We start from the raw sequence: 23399 nt of genomic DNA on the forward strand, positions 1-23399 counted from the left end.
TATAGAGATCTATAGAACAGCACTCTATACTGTAGCTAGCTACACCTCCAAACTCTGGCATTACCATGATATAGAGATGTATAGAACAGCACTCTATACTGTAACTAGCTAGACCTCCAAACTCTGGCATTACCATGATATAGAGATGTAGAGAACACTCTATACTGTAACTAGCTAGACCTCCAAACTCTGGCATTACCATGATATAGAGATGTAGAGAACAGCACTCTATACTGTAACTAGCTAGACCTCCAAACTCTGGCATTACCATGATATAGAGATGTATAGAACAGCACTCCTACATGTAAACCTGTAGACCTATAAGTCTGATATTAACATACATATGCATATTATGTCAGTCCTTTCTTGTATAAACTGTCTTGTATTCTATATTGTTTCCATTAACATACTACAGAGCTGTATAGAGTTTAACATACTACAGAGCTGTAAAGAGTTTAACATACTACAGAGCTGTATAGAGTTTAACACAGTACAGAGCTGTATAGAGTTTAACATACTACAGAGCTGTATAGAGTTTAACATACTACAGAGCTGTATAGAGTTTAACATACTACAGAGCTGTATAGAGTTTAACATACTACAGAGCTATCTAAGAGATATGCCTTACTTGACAACTGAAGGATTTTGAAAATGGCAATGTGCAAAGATGGTTATTTTTAATTTCCGAATGACCAGGCAGAAAGACCAGACAGAGAGACCAGACAGAGAGACCAGGCAGAGAGACCAGGCAGAAAGACCAGACAGAGAGACCAGACAGAGAGACCAGACAGAGAGACCAGACAGAAAGACCAGACAGAGAGACCAGACAGAGAGACCAGACAGAGAGACCAGACAGAGAGACCAGCCAGAGAGACCAGACAGAGGGAGACCAGACAGAGAGCCCAGACAGAGAGACCAGACAGAGAGACCAGACAGAGAGACCAGACAGAGAAACCAGACAGAGAGACCAGACAGAGAGACCAGACAGAGAGAGACCAGACAGAGAGACCAGACAGAGAGACCAGACAGAGAGACCAGACAGAGAGACCAGACAGAGAGACCAGACAGAAAGACCAGACAGAGAGACCAGACAGAGAGACCAGACAGAGAAACCAGACAGAGAAGTGAAGTAGCTAGCTGTGGTTCTGATTGTAATGAGTTGACAGATTACTGACTAGCGTGCACTTTTAACCTTTTAACTCCACCTTTTAACTCCAGTTCATACGGACCGGCTTGCTGAGTGTGCATCTGTTCTTTAACAGTAATTAACCAGATAATAGTGGACAGGATGTTAATGACAATGGGATGTTAATGACATAGAGGATGTTAATGACATAGAGGATGTTAATGACATAGAGGATGTTAATGACATAGAGGATGTTAATGACAATGGGATGTTAATGACATAGAGGATGTTAATGACATAGAGGATGTTAATGACATAGAGGATGTTAATGACATAGAGGATGTTAATGACATAGAGGATGTTAATGACAATGGGATGTTAATGACATAGAGGATGTTAATGACATAGAGGATGTTAATGACATAGAGGATGTTAATGACATAGAGGATGTTAATGACAATGGGATGTTAATGACATAGAGGATGTTAATGACATAGAGGATGTTAATGACAATGGGATGTTAATGACATAGAGGATGTTAATGACATAGAGGATGTTAATGACAATGGGATGTTAATGACATAGAGGATGTTAATGACATAGAGGATGTTAATGACATAGAGGATGTTAATGACATAGAGGATGTTAATGACATAGAGGATGTTAATGACATAGAGGATGTTAATGACAATGGGATGTTAATGACATAGAGGATGTTAATGACATAGAGGATGTTAATGACAATGGGATGTTAATGACATAGAGGATGTTAATGACATAGAGGATGTTAATGACAATGGGATGTTAATGACATAGAGGATGTTAATGACATAGAGGATGTTAATGACATAGAGGATGTTAATGACATAGAGGATGTTAATGACAATGGGATGTTAATAACATAGCGGATGTTAATGACATAGAGGATGTTAATGACAATGGGATGTTAATGACATAGAGGATGTTAATGACATAGAGGATGTTAATGACATAGAGGATGTTAATGACAATGGGATGTTAATGACAATGGGATGTTAATGACATAGAGGATGTTAATGACATAGAGGATGTTAATGACATAGAGGATGTTAATGACATAGAGGATGTTAATGACAATGGGATGTTAATGACATAGAGGATGTTAATGACATAGAGGATGTTAATGACATAGAGGATGTTAATGACAATGGGATGTTAATGACATAGAGGATGTTAATGACATAGAGGATGTTAATGACATAGAGGATGTTAATGACATAGAGGATGTTAATGACAATTGGATGTTAATGACATAGAGGATGTTAATGATATAGAGGATGTTAATGACATAGAGGATGTTAATGACATAGAGGATGTTAATGACAATGGGATGTTAATGACATAGAGGATGTTAATGACATAGAGGATGTTAATGACAATGGGATGTTAATGACATAGAGGATGTTAATGACATAGAGGATGTTAATGACATAGAGGATGTTAATGACATAGAGGATGTTAATGACATAGAGGATGTTAATGACAATGGGATGTTAATGACATAGAGGATGTTAATGACATAGAGGATGTTAATGACAATGGGATGTTAATGACATAGAGGATGTTAATGACATAGAGGATGTTAATGACAATGGGATGTTAATGACATAGAGGATGTTAATGACATAGAGGATGTTAATGACATAGAGGATGTTAATGACATAGAGGATGTTAATGACAATGGGATGTTAATGACATATAGGATGTTAATGACATAGAGGATGTTAATGACAATGGGATGTTAATGACATAGAGGATGTTAATGACATAGAGGATGTTAATGACATAGAGGATGTTAATGACATAGAGGATGTTAATGACATAGAGGATGTTAATGACATAGAGGATGTTAATGACATAGAGGATGTTAATGACATAGAGGATGTTAATGACAATGGGATGTTAATGACATAGAGGATGTTAATGACATAGAGGATGTTAATGACATAGAGGATGTTAATGACATAGAGGATGTTAATGACAATGGGATGTTAATGACATAGAGGATGTTAATGACATAGAGGATGTTAATGACAATGGGATGTTAATGACATAGAGGATGTTAATGACATAGAGGATGTTAATGACATAGAGGATGTTAATGACAATGGGATGTTAATGACATAGAGGATGTTAATGACATAGAGGATGTTAATGACAATGGGATGTTAATGACATAGAGGATGTTAATGACAATGGGATGTTAATAGTTTAGATTCCCAGGGAGTTCTTCTCTCTACTGGCTGATGGTGTGGTGCATGGAATGTAGCTCTCAATGCATTTGAAAATTGAAGGGAACATTTTGTTTTTCCACCCTGAAAAAACACATGTGCAGCAGGCTAAGCATGCCAGAGGATCAGGAAAAACGCACAGCTGAAAATATTAGCTGATTAAATTACTATCATTGAATATCAAACGTTAAATGCAACTCTCCTACGGTCATTTGGTGATGTTGAGAAATCTGACAGATGGCAGAAGTGTAATCAGTCTCATCTCCTAGATTGTGTTCCACCGTAGACCAAAAGGGGGCAGGAGAGAGCACAGACGCTATCCTTTCGCTTTCCATGAGTCTCCACATACCAGCCTCCTCTCACTCACTCGCCAGCTAGCAGCCCGTATAGTGATGCTGCTGCACCTGTCTTCAGCGCTCTCTTCTGAATCATCACGGATGTTGAATGGAATATTTTGACGTCAATTATTTCTAATTGGTCTTAAAAGTTCTAAGAACGCCGACGGTCAATATTAGATGACGCGTCATTTTGCGAGCATGTGGTTTTCTTCTGACTGACGCGTATCGCCTGCGGTATTTTAGTACCACCAGTATTTTTGAAGTGGACAGAAAAGCATGGACTAATTGTTGTGATTATTTTCCATTCATGATGGGACTATTCAAACTTTATTTTTTGTACAGTATATTTGCCATCTTCCCAGGTGAGCTAAACGTCTGAATTTTGTTACGCAATTATGTTGACTGATTTCCCATAGCTGTCATGTTTTGATTTTAGTATGTTACTGTGACGTGGTTTCCGTTGATAACTGAATGAATGCAATTCTTAATTTTCATGTTTTACAATCATTTTACAATTTTGGCTGTGTAGGAAGTTGTAACCTATCAGAATGGAGGTTTGCAGGCTTAGTTTCGCAGCATTACATCATGATAAAGCAGCAATAGCCGGCTGCGCTGTGTCCACACCAAGGTGTCGGGCTGCCGGTCGCTGTCCATGGTGCTGAACTAACGCTATCTCTGCCGCTGCCGGACTCTTTCTATCTATCCGGTCTCTCTCATCCAGCTCTAGGCTTTGGGGTCGACCCTGCCCTCCGCATCAACGTATTCGATGAACTGAAGTTGGGAGAGTCTCACGCTGGAGTTTTTCAAGTTCAGGGGTTCCACAATGAGAGCAGAGCCTTTCTTTTCCAAGGTAAGACCCAACAACTGTATTTGACACATATCTATGCATTTCTCCCACGGGGAGGCAGGTAGCCTAGTGGTTAGAGGCAGGTAGCCTAGTGGTTAGAGGCAGGTAGCCTAGTGGTTAGAGGCAGGTAGCCTAGTGGTTAGAGCAGGGAGCTTAGTGGTTAGAGCAGGTAGCCTAGTGGTTAGAGGCAGGTAGCCTAGTGGTTAGAGCGTTGGACAAGTAACCGAAAGGTTGCAAGATCAAATCCCCAAGGTGAAAATCTATCGTTCTGCCCCTGAACAAGGCAGTTAACCCACTGTTCCTAGGCCGAAATTGAAAATAAGAATTTGTTCTTAACTGACTTGCCTAGTTAAATAAAGGTTAAAAATATTACTCTCACATTGTACTTTGATCTTGTTTACGTTTGCACGTGCGACTAATCTTCTGTTATGCCATAAGACATTGAGTTCAAATTGCCTACACACATGTTAAAAAGCAGGTAGCTTATTGAGTTACAATCAGTAGGTCTACTACTAGGATGGACGTTTGGTCTTGACGTTTCACCCAAAGCGTGATAAAGCATTCACATTATCCTAGGCCTACTGTATGACGATAATAGATTACCCCTGTCATAATAGATAACACCGTCATAGTAGATAACACCGTCATAATAGATAACACCGTCATAATAGATAACACCGTCACAATAGATAACCCCGTCATAATAGATAACACCGCCATAATAGATATCCCCTTCATAATAGATAACACCGTCATAATAGATAACCCCGTCATAATAGATAACACCGGCATAATAGATAACACCGGCATAATAGATAACACCGTCATAATAGATAACACCGGCATAATAGATAACACCGTCATAATAGATAACACCGTCATAATAGATAACACCGGCATAATAGATAACACCGGCATAATAGATAACACCGGCATAATAGATAACACCGTCATAATAGATAACCCCGTCATAATAGATAACACCGTCATAATAGATAACACCGTCATAATAGATAACACCGTCTACCGTCATAATAGATAACACCGTCTACTGTCATAATAGATAACACGTCATAATAGATAACACCGTCACAATAGATAACACCGTCATAATAGATAACACCGGCATAATAGATAACCCCGTCATAATAGATAACACCGTCTACCGTCATAATAGATAACCCCGTCATAATAGATAACACCGTCATAATAGATAACACCGTCTACCGTCATAATAGATAACACCGTCTACCGTCATAATAGACCCAACAACTGTATTTGACACATATCTATGCATTTCTCCCACGGGGAGGCAGGTAGCCTAGTGGTTAGAGGCAGGTAGCCTAGTGGTTAGAGGCAGGTAGCCTAGTGGTTAGAGGCAGGTAGCCTAGTGGTTAGAGCAGGGAGCTTAGTGGTTAGAGCAGGTAGCCTAGTGGTTAGAGGCAGGTAGCCTAGTGGTTAGAGCGTTGGACAAGTAACCGAAAGGTTGCAAGATCAAATCCCCAAGGTGAAAATCTATCGTTCTGCCCCTGAACAAGGCAGTTAACCCACTGTTCCTAGGCCGAAATTGAAAATAAGAATTTGTTCTTAACTGACTTGCCTAGTTAAATAAAGGTTAAAAATGTTACTCTCACATTGTACTTTGATCTTGTTTACGTTTGCACGTGCGACTAATCTTCTGTTATGCCATAAGACATTGAGTTCAAATTGCCTACACACATGTTAAAAAGCAGGTAGGTTATTGAGTTACAATCAGTAGGTCTACTACTAGGATGGACGTTTGGTCTTGACGTTTCACCCAAAGCGTGATAAAGCATTCACATTATCCTAGGCCTACTGTATGACGATAATAGATTACCCCTGTCATAATAGATAACACCGTCATAGTAGATAACACCGTCATAATAGATAACACCGTCATAATAGATAACACCGTCACAATAGATAACCCCGTCATAATAGATAACACCGCCATAATAGATATCCCCTTCATAATAGATAACACCGTCATAATAGATAACCCCGTCATAATAGATAACACCGTCATAATAGATAACACCGTCATAATAGATAACACCGTCTACCGTCATAATAGATAACACCGTCTACTGTCATAATAGATAACACGTCATAATAGATAACACCGTCACAATAGATAACACCGTCATAATAGATAACACCGGCATAATAGATAACACCATCATAATAGATAACCCCGTCATAATAGATAACACCGTCATAATAGATAACACCGCCATAATAGATAGCACTGTCATAATAGATAACACGTCATAATAGATAACACCGTCATAATAGATAACACCGGCATAATAGATAACACCGTCATAATAGATAACACCGTCATAATAGATAACACCGTCATAATAGATAACACCGTCATAATAGATAACACCATCATAATAGATAACACCGTCATAATAGATAACACCGTCATAATAGATAACACCGTCATAATAGATAACACCATCTACCGTCATAATAGATAACACCGTCATAATAGATAACACCGTCTACAGTCATAATAGATCACACCGTCATAATAGATAACTCCGTCATAATAGATAACCCTGTCATAATAGATAACACCGTCATAATAGATAACCCCGTCATAATAGATAACACCGTCTACCGTCATAATAGATAACCCCGTCATAATAGATAACACCGTCATAATAGATAACACCGTCTACCGTCATAATAGATAACACCGTCTACCGTCATAATAGATAACACCGTCATAATAGATAACTCCGTCATAATAGATAACACCGTCATAATAGATAACTCCGTCATAATAGATAACCCCGTCATAATAGATAACACCGTCATAATAGATAACACAGTCATAATAGATAACACCGCCGTGGCCTGGTGCAGGGCTGCAGTGAACTATGGGCAGCGACATTATTGTTTCAGTCTATAAATGACAGACTATTTATCCCAATCCTTTGAGTGGATCAACAAAACAAAGATCCAGAATAGAAATCCAATCCATACAGAAGTCTTTCATTCTGCCATTCAGCTGTCCTCATATTGTGACTTCTAATCCCATGTCTGGAGTTGTAGGTTTAGTAAACACTGGCATACCACATCCCCCGCAGCAGGTTATAGTGCCCCCCCCCCCCCCTCCACCCCACCCCCAGATATAGTAGGCCTTGAATGACAGTAAATTAGCTGTCAGAGTGCAACATTTCTGCTCATCCTCATTGAAAATGTGTAGAGTAGCATGAATAGCTATAAAACTGCAATTTTTTCTTTCTGCCTCATGACAATATGTATAGAATTGCAGGAATTTAGCTTTAAAAATGCTAAATTCTCTCAGCCTAATTGCAAAATGTGTACAATAGCATGATTAGCTATAAAACTGAAAATGTTTCTCTCTGACCCATGGCAATATGAATTGCAGAAAATTAGTTATAAAACAGCAACATTTTCTCCTAGACTCATGGCAAAATGTGTAGAATGTGTTTGTGTGAGGGAGAGTTGTATTTATTTTCATCTTCCACAAGAGTCTCTGTTTCTTTCATTCAGACTTTCTGTGAGTTTCTCTCTCTGATGCCTCCAAACTGAGGGTGTTGATCTGGAGTTTCTCTCTCTGATGCCTCCAAACTGAGGGTGTTGATCTGGAGTTTCTCTATCTGATGTCTCCAAACTGAGGGTGTTGATCTGAGGTTCAGTGGCTGTGGCTGAGCTAGCAATGCAGACCGCCCCCCCAGAGCAGAAAACAGGGCTGAAAACTGCCTTTGTGCCGAAGCTTAAGTCATTCATTTAATTTAATAGGCATCTTTTATGTTTCACACTGACTCTCTTGCACAGGCTCAATGTACACTCACTGGACTCTAACCACACACACACACACACACACACACACACACACACACACACACACACACACACACACACACACACACACACACACACACACACACACACACACACACACACACACACACACACACACACACACACACACCTTTGCATATGCTGCTGCTGCTCTCTGTTTATTATCTATGCATAGTCACTTTACCCCGACCTACATGTACATATTATCTATATTACCTCGACTAACTCGTACCCCTGCACATTGACTCAGTCCTGGTACCCCTTGTATATAGCCTCGTTATTGTTATTTTCTTCTGTTACTATTTTTACTTTAGTTTATGTAGCAAATGTTTCTTAGTTACTTTTTTACAACTGCATTGTTGGTTAAGGGCTCGTAAGTAAGCAGTTCACCGTAAGGTGTACACCTGTTGTTTTCGGCGCATGTGACAAATACAATTTGATTTGTATGCCTTTTATCCACAGTAGCAGTAGCAGTAGCAGTACCAGTAGCAGTACCAGTACCAGTACCAGTAGCAGTAGCAGTACCAGTACCAGTACCAGTAGCAGTACCAGTACCAGTACCAGTAGCAGTAGCAGTAGCAGTAGCAGTAGCAGTACCAGTACCAGTACCAGTACCAGTAGCAGTCCATGTTTTTGTTGAGGCTATGAGAATCAGAATGAAAGGCAGAATGGAGTGTTCAACCCCTTTGTTATGACAAACCTAAATAAGTTCAGGAGTAAAAATGTGCTTAACAAGTCACATAATAAGTTGCATGGACTCAGTCTGTGTGCAATAACAGTGTTTAACATGATTTGTGAATGATTACCTCATGGCTGTACCCCACACATACAATTATCTGTAAGGTCCCTCAGTCGAGCAGTTCATTTCAAAGATAGATTCAACCACAAAGACAACATTGTAGTTACTCTACAATACTAAACTACTTGACAGAGTAAAAAGAAGGAAGCTTGTACAGAATAAAAATATCCCAAAACATGCTTGCAACAAGGCACTAACACTGCAAAATAAATGTGGCAAAGCAATTCACTTTTTTTCTTGAATAAAACGTGTTATGTTTGGGGCAAATTCAATACAACATATTACTGAGTACCACTCTCCATATTTTCAAGCGTAGTGGTGGCTGCATCATGTTATGGGTATGCTTGTAATCGTTAAGGACTGAGGAGTTTTTCAGGATAAAAAAGAAACGTAATGGAGCAAAGCACAGGCAAAATCCTAAAGGAAAACCTGCTTCAGTCTGCTTCCGAACAGACACTGGGAGATGAATGAACCTTTCAGCAGGACCATAACCTAAAACACAAGGCCAAATATTCACTGGAGTTGCTTATCAAGAAGACAATAAATGCTCCTGGGTGGCCGAGTTACAGTTTTGACTTAAATCTGCTTGAAAATCTATGGCAAGACTTGAAAATGCTTGTCTAGCAATAACCAATTTGACAGAGCTTGAAGAATTCTGAAAAGATGAATGGGTAACTAAGGTACAATCCAGGTGTCCAAAGCTCTTAGAGACTTGCCCAGAAAGACTTACAGCTCTTAGAGACTTGCCCAGAAAGACTTACAGCTCTTAGAGACTTGCCCAGAAAGACTCACAGATGTATTTGCTGCCAAAGGTGATTCTAACATGTATTGACTCAAGGGTGTGAATACTTATGTAATTTATATATTTTTGTATTTCATTTGCAATAATTTTGCAAACATTTCTAAAAACATGTTTTCAATTTGTCATTATGGGTTATTGTGTGTAGATGGGTGAGGAAATAAAATATTGAATCCTTTTTGAATTCAGGCTGTAACACAACAACATGTGGTATGAATCAAGGGGTATGAATATTTTCTGAAGGCTCTGTATATATGATTCAAACAACTCAGGAATGAGAGGAATTGTAGCCAGTGTCTCTGCCTGCAGAGTGTTGTCTGTGTGTGTGTGTGTGTGTCCATACAGGAATATCCTACCACTGTTCTCCCTTCTCCTCTCTCCCAGAATTCTTGGCTTCCACAAGGATTAGATGGATCCCATTGTGGTATATTCTTCAACTACATCTATTCATCTATTATAGAAATTATATTTTCTCTCTCGTGTACAATTATAACCCACCTGTTCCCTTGATGCCTTCATAGAGATCATTGAAAGTTGTCATCATAGATATATGGAATCCAGAGGTGAAAGAGGATTCCACACCTGCCAAAGAATAGGACATGAATTTCATCAATCTCATCAGGTTTCATATCAGAAACAATGTGTCCCTCAAACCTGCTGAGTGAGTGAACCCTCCCTGTACAGATGTAGGATCATAATATGAGCAAGTTTGCTACAGCGGAAAAACAATCCTGTAGTATTAGGATTATAATTAATGGACATTTTCGTAGAGGTTGATACATTTTTTGTAAGGGAAAATCAAGTCTGAAATTTCAAAGTGGAAATGACAAACTTCAGAATCCTTTTTAAACCTCAAATACACTACAAGTAAAACATTTCCTGCAACAGGGGGATCAAATTAAGATCCTACACCTGTACCTCTCTATGTTGACTGGATGCTCTCTCTGTTCAGTGCAGCAATCAGGTTGCTGCTTACTCATCACCCCAATAGAGACTGAATCTGCAACAGCACAGCAGGACAGGATGCCGTTAGTGTAGTGTTGTCGGCCCTACGTGTGTGTGTGTGTGTGTGTGTGTGTGTGTGTGTGTGTGTGTGTGTGTGTGTGTGTGTGTGTGTGTGTGTGTGTGTGTGTGTGTGCGTGCGTGCGTGCGTGCGTGCGTGCGTGCGTGCGTGCGTGCGTGTGTGTGTGAGTGAATGTAACACACATACACATGAGATGCTATTCCTGTGCCCATTACCAAGCTCTGTGTGCCAACCAGACAGAAGGGCAAGAGGCCTAACAGTGGTAGCAACATTAGTCATAGAACATATATCCATGATGCATTGGGTAACAGGAAGCAGAGATTAAAGGCCTATATGTTGGAAACAGTTCTGAGAGTATTTTGTTATGTATCCCAGAGAGGTACATTAGAAGTGATGGATTCCAGAGAGGTACATTATAAGTGATGTATTCTAGAGAGGTACATTAGAAGTGATGTATCCCAGAGAGGTACATTAGAAGTGATGTGTTCCAGAGAGGTACATTAGAAGTGATGTGTTCCAGAGAGGTACATTAGAAGTGATGTGTTCCAGAGAGGTACATTAGAAGTGATATGTTCCAGAGAGGTACATTAGAAGTGATGTGTTCCAGAGAGGTACATTAGAAGTGATGGATTCTAGAGAGGTACATTAGAAGTGATGTGTTCCAGAGAGGTACATTAGAAGTGATGGATTCTAGAGAGGTACATTAGAAGTGATGTGTTCCAGAGAGGTACATTATAAGTGATGTATTCTAGAGAGGTACATTATAAGTGATGTGTTCCATAGAGGTACATTAGAAGTGATGTGTTCCATAGAGGTACATTAGAAGTGCATCATTAAGTGGTAGAAGTAATAACTTAGATCAATTGTTCTATCAGAACCAGATGTGATCTGCTTTAATCTGACCACTTGAGATTGAAACAGGATGATATTTCTCCAATGAATTGGTCGTATTTTATGAAAGTGAGTCATCCTGTCTTCTAAGTGGTCTCTGTCCTCCTCTCTCTCCCTGTTGCTCCCTCTGTCTCTCTGCCAGGCTGTAGAAATCTGACGTGTTCATTCCCCTGCTTTAATTCAACGCTATGTGGAGTTGAGACACTTGTTTCCTGTGTAATGGCTACGTGTCATGAATCATTCAACTGATTTAAATAGACACACACGCATATGCACGCACTCAAGCAGACACACACGCACGCACGCACGCACGCACGCACGCACGCACGCACACACACACACACACACACACACACACACACACACACACACACACACACACACACACGTTGGTTCCTGTGGCCACTTCCTGTGACCAAATCCATGGCATGTATCTTGATAAATCAAACTTTTACACCCCAAACGTGATAAAAACACAAGGCAGCATTTCCTTGTCATTAATCATCTAGATGTGATCCCACGACTGCATGGCCAAGCATGACTCCAGCACCATCACTAAGGTTACTGACAACACAACAGTGGTAGGCCTGATCACCGACAACGATGAGACAGCCTACAGGGTGGAGGTCAGAGACCTGGCAGTGTGGTGCCAGGACAACAACCTTTCCCTCAATGTGAACAAGACAAAGGAGCTGATCGTGGACTACAGGAAAAGGAGGGCCGAACAGGCCGGGGCTGTAGTGGAGCGGGTCGAGAGTTTCTTGTTCCTTGGTGTCCACATTACCAACGAACTATCATGATCCAAACACACCAAGACCGTTTTGAAAAGGGCACGACAACACCTTTTCCCCCTCAAGAGACTGAAAAGATTTGTCATGGGTCTACAGATCCTCAAAATATTTTATAGCTGCTCCATCGAGAGCATCCTGACCGGTTGCATCACCGCCTGGTATGGCAACTGTTCGGCATCCGACCATAAGGCTCTACAGAGGGTAGTGTGTATGGCCCAGTACATCACTGGGGCCAAGCTTCCTACCATCCAGGACCTAGGCGGTGTCAAAGGAAGGCCCAAAAATTTGTCAAAGACTCCAGTCACCCAAGTCATAGACTGCTCTCTCTACTACCGCCTCTGCAAGTGGTACCAGAGTGCCAAGTCTAGGACCAAAAGGCTCCTTAACAGCTTCTACCCCCAAGCCATAAGACTGCTGAGCAATTAATCAAATGGCCACCCGGGCACTGCTGCTACTCACTGTTTATTATCTATGCATAGTCACTTTACCCCTACCTACATATACACATTCTCTCGACTAACCTGCACACCCCACATTGATACGGTACTGATACCCCTGTATATAGCCTCGTTATTGTTATGTTATTGTGTTACTTTTTATTTTATACAATTTTATACTTTAGTTTATTTATTAAATATTTTCTTAGCTCTATTTGTTGAACTGCATTGTTGGTTAGGGGTTGTAAGTAAGCATTTCACGGTAAGGTCTACGCCTGTATCCAGAGCATGTGGTTAATCGTTTGATTTGATCTCTCTCTGTCCATGGTTGATGCTGTGGTTTATAGTTTTCTCAGGGAGAGAACTAACTAGTATTGTGATGATGGCTGCAGGCTGGTACAAGTGTGTGTGTGTGTGTGTTTGTTTGTGTGTGTGTGTGTCCCCAGGCTGTGGTTCAATACAGCGGAGACAGAGTGTCTGACAGAAGGCCAGGCAGCAGGAACAGGAGAAGCCCTGAAAAGGAGAAAGAGAGACCTGGAAAGCCCTGAAATGAGGCCAGTCCCTCTGAGGCACCAGACAGGCTGGCTGTGTGTGTGTGTGTGTGTGTGTGTGTGTGTGTGTGTGTGTGTGTGTGTGTGTGTGTGTGTGTGTGTGTGTGTGTGTGTGTGTGTGTGTGTGTGTGTGTGTGTGTGTGTGTGTGTGTGTGTGTGGAACTTCTTATCTCTTCTCTCTGCTTGCTGTATTGATCTATATCACTCCAACACTAACTGTAACCCAGGACAAATTGACAGGATTTGTGTATGAAAGAGAGAGTTAAAGAGAGAGACAGAGAGAGACAAGAGTGTTGTAATGTACTCCCTCCCTCCCCCATCATCCACAGGTTAAGTCTTAAGAGGACAGTGGGGTAAAATAAAATAGACCGTATGGTGCAGATTAGTAGTAATCTCCATGAATCTGAACCCTCTGACTGGGTGTTAAACCATTTCAACATCCATCCAACATCCATCCCTGTTCTGGTGAAACATACACAAGTCCCCTGTTCTGGTGAAAGATGCACAAGTCCCTTGTTCTGGTGAAAGATACACAAGTCCCCTGTTCTGGTGAAAGATACACAAGTCCCCTGTTCTGGTGAAAGATACACAAGTCCCCTGTTCTGGTGAAAGATGCTCAAGTCCCCTGTTCTGGTGAAAGATGCTCAAGTCCCTTGTTCTGGTGAAAGATGCTCAAGTCCCCTGTTCTGGTGAAAGATGCTCAAGTCCCCTGTTCTGGTGAAAGATGATCAAGTTTCTTGTTCTGGTGAAAGCTGCTCAAGTCCCTTGTTCTGGTGAAAGATGCTCAAGTCCCCTGTTCTGGTGAAAGATGCTCAAGTCCCCTGTTCTGGTGAAAGATGCACAAGTCCCCTGTTCTGGTGAAAGATGCACAAGTCCCTTGTTCTGGTGAAAGATGCACAAGTCCCCTGTTCTGGTGAAAGCTGCTCAATTCCCCTGTTCTGGTGAAAGATGCTCAAGTCCCCTGTTCTGGTGAAAGATGCTCAAGTCCCCTGTTCTGGTGAAAGATGCACAAGTCCCTTGTTCTGGTGAAAGATGCACAAGTCTTACTATTGTTTTGAAGATTTCTACACAGTGTGAGATGCACATTCGAAGGTCTACACCTTCTGTTTATTTTCAATCAACTCATCCACATTTATTCAGCTTGACTCCGTGTCCCACCTTGTCATTTCTGATTGGTTGAATTGCGTTGTCTTCTGTGATGTTGTTTATTGAAATATTGAATGCCTTGAATTATTTTGCGTCTACTTCTACTGTATGTTAGAGAGTGTTCTGTGTGAGCGTTGTGAGATAGAGGTCCTTATGACATCACCACCCAACCTACTTCTACTGTATGTTAGAGAGTGTTCTGTGTGAGCGTTGTGAGATAGAGGTCCTTATGACATCACCACCCAACCTACTTCTACTGTATGTTAGAGAGTGTTCTGTGTGAGCGTTGTGAGATAGAGGTCCTTATGACATCACCACCCAACCTACTTCTACTGTATGTTAGAGAGTGTTCTGTGTGAGCGTTGTGAGATAAAGGTCCTTATGACATCACCACCCAACCTACTTCTACTGTATGTTAGAGAGTGTTCTGTGTGAGCGTTGTGAGATAGAGGTTCTTATGACATCACCACCCAACCTACTTCTACTGTATGTTAGAGAGTGTTCTGTGTGAGCGTTGTGAGATAGAGGTCCTTATGACATCACCACCCAACCTACTTCTACTGTATGGTAGAGAGTGTTCTGTGTGAGTGTTGTGAGATAGAGGTCCTTATGACATCACCACCCAACCTACTTCTACTGTATGTTAGAGAGTGTTCTGTGTGAGCGTTGTGAGGTAGAGGTCCTTATGACATCACCACCCAACCTACTTCTACTGTATGTTAGAGAGTGTTCTGTGTGAGCGTTGTGAGATAGAGGTCCTTATGACATCACCACCCAACCTACTTCTACTGTATGTTAGAGAGTGTTCTGTGTGAGCGTTGTGAGATAGTGGTCCTTATGACATCACCACCCAACCGCTCCATATGGACACTTGTCAATGAAGGACCGACAGCTGGCTGTTGAACAGATGCTGTTATAGACAGGGAGCATGAGGATAGGCTTCTCTCTCGCTCTCTCTCTCTGTTCTTTCTGTCTTCTTTCTGATGATAGATGGAGAGAGGGAGGGAGGGGGACAGAGAGAGAATGGCCGTTGTTCCTCAATCAGAATGGTCACATGTTAGCTCACTGTGTACTGCTGTTGAGAACAGCAACCTCCCCCGACCACTACGATCATCTAAATGTCCTCATCAGCTATGTGTTACACAGTTGAGTATTTTAAAGTTGAGTTTAAAACAAATGACAGTATCATAATCAACTGTAGGGCCATGTCCCCCAGTTCGTAATGTTGTAGTACATACTGTACCTATGGTCGAACATACTGTACCTATGGTAGTATATACTATATATATGGTAGTACATACTGTATTTATGGTAGTATATACTGTATCTATGGTCGTATATAATGTATCTATGGTAGTAAATACTGTATCTACGGTAGTAAATACTGTATCTATGGTAGTAAAAACTATATCTATGGTAGTATATACTCTATCTATGGGACATACAGTGCATTTGGAAAGTATTCAGACCCCTTGACTTTTTCCACATTTTGTTACGTTACAGCCTTATATTAAAATTGATTAAATAAAAAATCTATCTATACATGATACCTAATAATAACAAAACGAAAACAGGTTTTTAAACATAAAAAAATCAGAAATATCTTATTTACATAAGTATTCAGACCCTTTACTGTGAGACTGGAAATTGAGCTCAGGTGGATCCTGTTCCATTGACCATCCTTGAGATGTTTCTACAACTTGATTGGAGTCCACCTGTGGTAAATACAATTGATTGGACATGATTTGGAAAGACACACACCTGTCTGTATAAGGTCTCACAGTTGACAGTGCAGGTCAGAGCAAATCCCAGCCATGAGATCAAAGGAATTTTCCGTAGAGTTCTGAGACAGGATTGTGTCGAGGCACAGACCTGGGGAAGGGTATCAAAACATTTCTGCAGCATTGAAGGTCCCCAAGAACACAGTGGCCTCCATCATTCTTAAATTGAAGAAGTTTGGAACCACCAAAACTCTCTCTAGTGGCCAGCTAGGTCAGGGAGGTGACCAAGAACCCGATGATCACTCTGACAGAGATCCAGAGTTCCTGTGTGATGATGGGAGAACATTCCAGAAGGACACCAATCTCTACAGCACTCCACCAATCAGGCCTTTATGGTAGAGTGGCCAGATGGAAGCTACTCCTCAGTAAAATGCACATGACAGCCCACTTGGAGTTTGCCAAAAGGCACCTAAAGGACTCTCACACAATGAGAAACAAGATTCTCTGGTCTGATGAAACCAAGATTGAACTCTTTGACCTGAATGCTGAGCGTCACGTCTTGAGGAAACCTGGCACCAACCCTACGGTGAAGCATGGTGGTGGCAGCATCATGCTGTGGGGATGTTTTTCAGTGGTAGGGACTGGGAGACTAGTCAGGATCGAGGGAAAGATGAACAGAGCAAAGTACAGAGAGATCATTGGTGAAAACCTGCTCCAGAGCGCTCAGGACCTCAGACTGGGGCGAAGGTTCACCTTCCAACAGGACAACGATCCTAAGCACACAGCCAAGACAATTCAGGTGTGGTTTTGGGACATGTCTCTGAATGTCCTTGAGTGGCTCAGCCAGAGCCCAGACTTGAACCCGATCGAACATCTCTGGAGAGACCTGAAAATAGCTGTGCAGCGATGCTCCCCATCCAACCTGGCAGAGCTTGAGAGGATCTGCAGAGAAGAATGGAAGAAACTCCCCAAATACAGGTGTGCCAAGTTTGTATCATCATACCCAAGAAGACTCTAGGCTGTAATCGCTGCCAAAGGTGCTTCAACAAAGTACTGAGTAAAGGGTCTGAATACTTATGTAAATGTGATATTTCAGTTCTTTATTTTTAATACATTTGCAAACATTTCTAGAAACCTGTTTTTGCTTTGTCATTATGGAATATTGTGTGTAGATGAGACGGGAACAAAACAACTGAATCCATTTTAGAATAACGCTGTAAAGTAACAAAATGTGGAAAAAGTGAAGGGTCTGAATACTTTCTGAATGCACCGGATAGACCACATTGTTTTCTCCCCAGTTATTTTGAACCTGTTCTCACCAGCTGTAGATGCTGTGTTTCTGTCGTACAAGACCATGAACATCTAACACACACACACACACACTCCCTTCATCTCTTATTGATGGTTCCATTAAAGGAGCGTAGATGTCTGAGGAGAGGATAGAGGGAGGTGAGTTGAGGATAGAGGGGTGGAAGGATGAAGCGATAGGTTCGGCAGAGGGAGAACAAAAGGCAGCCAGAGATCAGGGCTCTCCCGTGGTTCCAATCCCTTCTCTCACTCTCTCTGTAGATACACTGGAAGTGAGGTGTTGTATCCGCGGTTAAAGGGAGCAGGGTTCTGTTCCTTTTCAATATGGAACACAACAGTGTACAGGATAGAATGTCGAATAGATGGTTTATTGACATGAGAGCCCGCTCAAAGGGTAGCAACCATGTGACCTTACTCATCAAGGTTAAATGATTGTACATGACACTAATTAACCAATATAACCACAGCTCTAAAACTGGGGACATACAGTATAACATCTCTGTCCCTGTGAGGGATGATGGTTTCAGTCTCAGAAACATACAGTATAACATCTCTGTCCCTGTGAGTGATGATGGTTTCAGTCTCAGAAACATACAGTATAACATCTCTGTCCCTGTGAGTGATGATTGTTTCAGTCTCAGAAACATACAGTATAACATCTCTGTCCCTGTGAGTGATGATGGTTCCAGTCTCAGAAACATACAGTACAACATCTCTGTCCCTGTGAGTGATGATGGTTTCAGTCTCAGAAACATACAGTATAACATCTCTGTCCCTGTGAGTGATGATGGTTCCAGTCTCAGAAACATACAGTATAACATCTCTGTCCCTGTGAGTGATGATGGTTTCAGTCTCAGAAACATACAGTATAACATCTCTGTCCCTGTGAGTGATAATGGTTCCAGTCTCAGAAACATACAGTATAACATATCTGTCCCTGTGAGTGATGATGGTTCCAGTCTCAGAAACATACAGTATAACATCTCTGTCCCTGTGAGTGATAATGGTTCCAGTCTCAGAAACATACAGTATAACATCTCTGTCCCTGTGAGGGATGATGGTTCCAGTCTCAGAAACATACAGTATAACATCTCTGTCCCTGTGAGTGATGATGGTTTCAGTCTCAGAAACATACAGTATAACATCTCTGTCCCTGTGAGTGATGATGGTTCCAGTCTCAGAAACATACAGTATAACATCTCTGTCCCTGTGAGTGATGATGGTTCCAGTCTCAGAAACATACAGTATAACGTCTCTGTCCCTGTGAGTGATGATGGTTCCAGTCTCAGAAACATACAGTATAACATCTCTGTCCCTGTGAGTGATGATGGTTTCAGTCTCAGAAACATACAGTATAACATCTCTGTCCCTGTGAGGGATGATGGTTCCAGTCTCAGAAACATACAGTATAACATCTCTGTCCCTGTGAGTGATGATGGTTTCAGTCTCAGAAACATACAGTATAACATCTCTGTCCCTGTGAGTGATGATGGTTCCAGTCTCAGAAACATACAGTATAACATCTCTGTCCCTGTGAGTGATGATGGTTTCAGTCTCAGAAACATACAGTATAACATCTCTGTCCCTGTGAGTGATGATGGTTCCAGTCTCAGAAACATACAGTATAACATCTCTGTCCCTGTGAGTGATGATGGTTCCAGTCTCAGAAACACACAGTATAACATCTCTGTCCCTGTGAGGGATTGTGGTTGCTGTCTCCTTCTCTATCAGAAACTGAGACTGGAAGGACAATCTATCCAGAAGCATTTTTTGTATCTCCATCTGTTCTTAACTGTCTTGCCTAGTTAAAAAAAGGTTAAATAAAAAATGTATTTCAATTAAGAGGTGTGCCTTGTTAAAAGTTAATTTGTGGAAATTCTATCCTTCTTAATGCGTTTGAGCCAATCAGTTGTGTTGTGACAAGGTAGGGGTGGTATACAGAAGATAGCCCTACTAGGTAAAAAAACAAGTCCATATTATGGCTAGAGCAGCTCAAATAAAGAGAAACGACAGTCCATCATTACTTTAAGACATGAAGGTCAGTCAATCCGGAAAAGGTCAAGAACTTTGAACGTTTCTTCAAATGCCGTCGCAAAAACCATCAAGCGCTATGATGAAACTGGCTCTCATGAGGACCACCACAGGAAAGGGAGACCCAGAGTTACCTCTGCTGCAGAGGATAGGTTCATTAGAGTTAACTGCACCTCAGATTGCAGCTCAAATAAATGCTTCACAGAGTTCAAGTAACAGACACATCTCAACATCATGGGGGGGGGGGGGGGGGGGGGGGGGGGGCTTTGCTGGTGACACTGTCAGTGAATTATTTGATCAATTCAAGGCACACTTAACCAGCATGGCTACCACAGCATACTGCAGCGAGACACCATCCCAACTTGTTTGCACTTAGTGGGACTATCATTTGTTTTTCAACAAGACAATGAACCAACACACCTCCAGGCTTTGTATGGGCTATTTGACCAAGAAGGAGAGTTATGGCGTGCTGCATCAGATGACCTGGCGTCCACAATCACCCGACCTCAACCCTATTAAGATGGTTTGGGGATGGGTTGGAGCGTGGAGTGAAGGAAAAGCAACCAACAAATGCTCAGCATATGTGGGAACTCCTTCAAGACTGTTGAAAAATTATTCCAGGTGAAGCTGGTTGAGAGAATGCCAAGAGTGTGCGAAGCTGTCATCAAGGCAAAGTGTGGATACTTTGAAGAATCTCAAATATAAAATATATTTTGATTTGTTTAACAAGAATTTAAGCTTTCTGCCAACATCAGATATGTCTATGTCCTTGGATTTTTTGTTGTTACTTACAACCCTTGAAGGAGTAGGCTTGTCCAAACCTTTGACTGGTACAATATTTTGTTGGATAACCTGTATTACATAATGCAGTGTGTCCTAAATCTCTCCTCCAGTACCCACAGCCGTTACATTTATAGATCAACTCTATTATTAGCACCTGTTTGAACTACAGCGCTTGATGTTAAATTGTGGCCAACAACACTAAGATTCAGAGATCTCTCTCTCTCTCTCTCTCTCTCTCTCTCTCTCTCTCTCTCTCTCTCTCTCTCTCTCTCTCTCTCTCTCTCGCTCTCTCTCTCTCTCTCTCTCTCTCTCTCTCTCTCTCTCTCTCTCTCTCTCTCTCTCTCTCTCTCTCTCTCTCTCTCTCTCTCTCTCTGCTTTCTCTCTCTCTGCTTTCTCTCTCTCTGCTCTCTCTCTCTCTGCGTTCTCTCTCTGCTTTCTCTCTCTCTGCTTTCTCTCTATCTGCTTTCCCTCTCTCTGCTTTCTCTCTCTCTGCTTTCTCTCTCTCTGCTGTCTTTCTCTCTCTCTCTGCTTTCTCTCTCTCTGCTTTCTCTCTCTGCTTTCTCTCTCTCTGCCTTTTCTCTCTCCTCAGACTCATGGAGGAACGTGAGGGTGAAGGAGGATGTAGCAGAGGTGATGCTCCAGAAGCTGAGAGACAAGACAGAGTTCACTGTGCTGGCCACTCTGAAGCAGGAGAGACTCAACTCTGGAGTCCTGCTCTCCATACACTATGCAGAGCACAGGTAAGACACAGTCCTCTCCATCCACCATGCAGAACACAGGTAAGACACAGTCCTCTCAATCCACCATGCAGAACACAGGTAAGACACAGTCCTCTCCATCCACCATGCAGAACACAGGAAGACACAGTCCTCTTCATACACCATGCAGAGCACAGGTAAGACACAGTCCTCTCCATCCACCATGCAGAACGCAGGTAAGACACAGTCCTCTCCATCCACCATGCAGAACACAGGTAAGACACAGTCCTCTCCATCCACCATGCAGAACACAGGAAGACACAGTCCTATTCATACACCATGCAGAGCACAGGTAAGACACAGTCCTCTCCATCCACCATGCAGAACGCAGGTAAGACACAGTCCTCTCCATCCACCATGCAGAACACAGGTAAGACACAGTCCTCTCCATCCACCATGCAGAACACAGGAAGACACAGTCCTCTCCATCCACCATGCAGAACACAGGAAGACACAGTCCTCTCCATCCACCATGCAGAACACAGGTAAGACACAGTCCTCTCCATCCACCATGCAGAACACAGGTAAGACACAGTCCTCTCCATCCACCATGCAGAACACAGGTAAGACACAGTCCTCTCCATCCACCATGCAGAACACAGGAAGACACAGTCCTCTTCATACACCATGCAGAACACAGGTAAGACACAGTCCTCGTCATACACTATGCAGAACACAGGTAAGACACAGTCCTCTCCATCCACCATGCAGAACGCAGGTAAGACACAGTCCTCTCCATCCACCATGCAGAACACAGGTAAGACACAGTCCTCTCCATCCACCATGCAGAACACAGGAAGACACAGTCCTCTCCATCCACCATGCAGAACGCAGGTAAGACACAGTCCTCTCCATCCACCATGCAGAACACAGGTAAGACACAGTCCTCTCCATCCACCATGCAGAACGCAGGTAAGACACAGTCCTCTCCATCCACCATGCAGAACACAGGTAAGACACAGTCCTCTCCATCCACCATGCAGAACACAGGTAAGACACAGTCATCTCCATCCACCATGCAGAACACAGGAAGATACAGTCCTCTCCATACACCATGCAGAACACAGGAAGACACAGTCCTCTCCATACACCATGCAGAACACAGGTAAGACACAGTCCTCAAAGACAAAGTCCAGTCAGAGACACTATAGAGGACCCTGGTTGAAGTCCAGTCAGAGACACTATACAGGACCCTGGTTGAAGTCCAGTCAGAGACATTATAGAGGACCCTGGTTGAAGTCCAGTCAGAGACACTATAGAGGACCCTGGTTGAAGTCCAGTCAGAGACACTATAGAGGACCCTGGTTGAAGTCCAGTCAGAGACACTATAGAGGACCCTGGTTGAAGTCCAGTCAGAGACACTATAGAGGACCCTGGTTGAAGTCCAGTCAGAGACACTATAGAGGACCCTGGTTGAAGTCCAGTCAGAGACACTATAGAGGACCCTGGTTGAAGTCCAGTCAGAGACTCTATAGAGGACCCGGGTTGAAGTCTAGTCAGAGACACTATAGAGGACCCTGGTTGAAGTCCAGTCAGAGACATTATAGAGGACCCTGGTTGAAGTCCAGTCAGAGACACTATAGAGGACCCTGGTTGAAGTCTAGTCAGAGACACTATAGAGGACCCTGGTTGAAGTCCAGTCAGAGACACTATAGAGGACCCTGGTTGAAGTCCAGTCAGAGACATTATAGAGGACCCTGGTTGAAGTCCAGTCAGAGACACTATAGAGGACCCTGGTTGAAGTCCAGTCAGAGACACTATAGAGGACCCTGGTTGAAGTCCAGTCAGAGACACTATAGAGGACCCTGGTTGAAGTCCAGTCAGAGACACTATAGAGGACCCTGGTTGAAGTCCAGTCAGAGACACTATAGAGGACCCTGGTTGAACTCCAGTCAGAGACACTATAGAGGACCCT

At 42.3% G+C, this 23399-nt stretch overlaps 1 protein-coding gene across 2 annotated transcripts in view; it reads left to right on the plus strand.

Moving 5' to 3' along the window:
* The first annotated feature begins 3732 nt into the window (after window positions 1-3732).
* nell2b (neural EGFL like 2b) overlaps window positions 3733-23399 on the plus strand; it is a 128459-nt gene continuing 108792 nt past the window's right edge. The window contains exons 1-3 of one of the 2 annotated variants that reach the window (XM_055937298.1): window positions 3733-4096; window positions 4456-4584; window positions 21316-21466. In XM_055937298.1, coding sequence (XP_055793273.1) covers window positions 4042-4096; window positions 4456-4584; window positions 21316-21466 — 335 coding nt within the window. In that variant the 5' untranslated portion in view covers window positions 3733-4041. The other variant, XM_055937299.1, reaches the window with a different exon arrangement.

This window comes from Salvelinus fontinalis, chromosome 11 (assembly GCF_029448725.1).
Source record: "Salvelinus fontinalis isolate EN_2023a chromosome 11, ASM2944872v1, whole genome shotgun sequence".
Classification (NCBI taxonomy): domain Eukaryota; kingdom Metazoa; phylum Chordata; class Actinopteri; order Salmoniformes; family Salmonidae; genus Salvelinus; species Salvelinus fontinalis.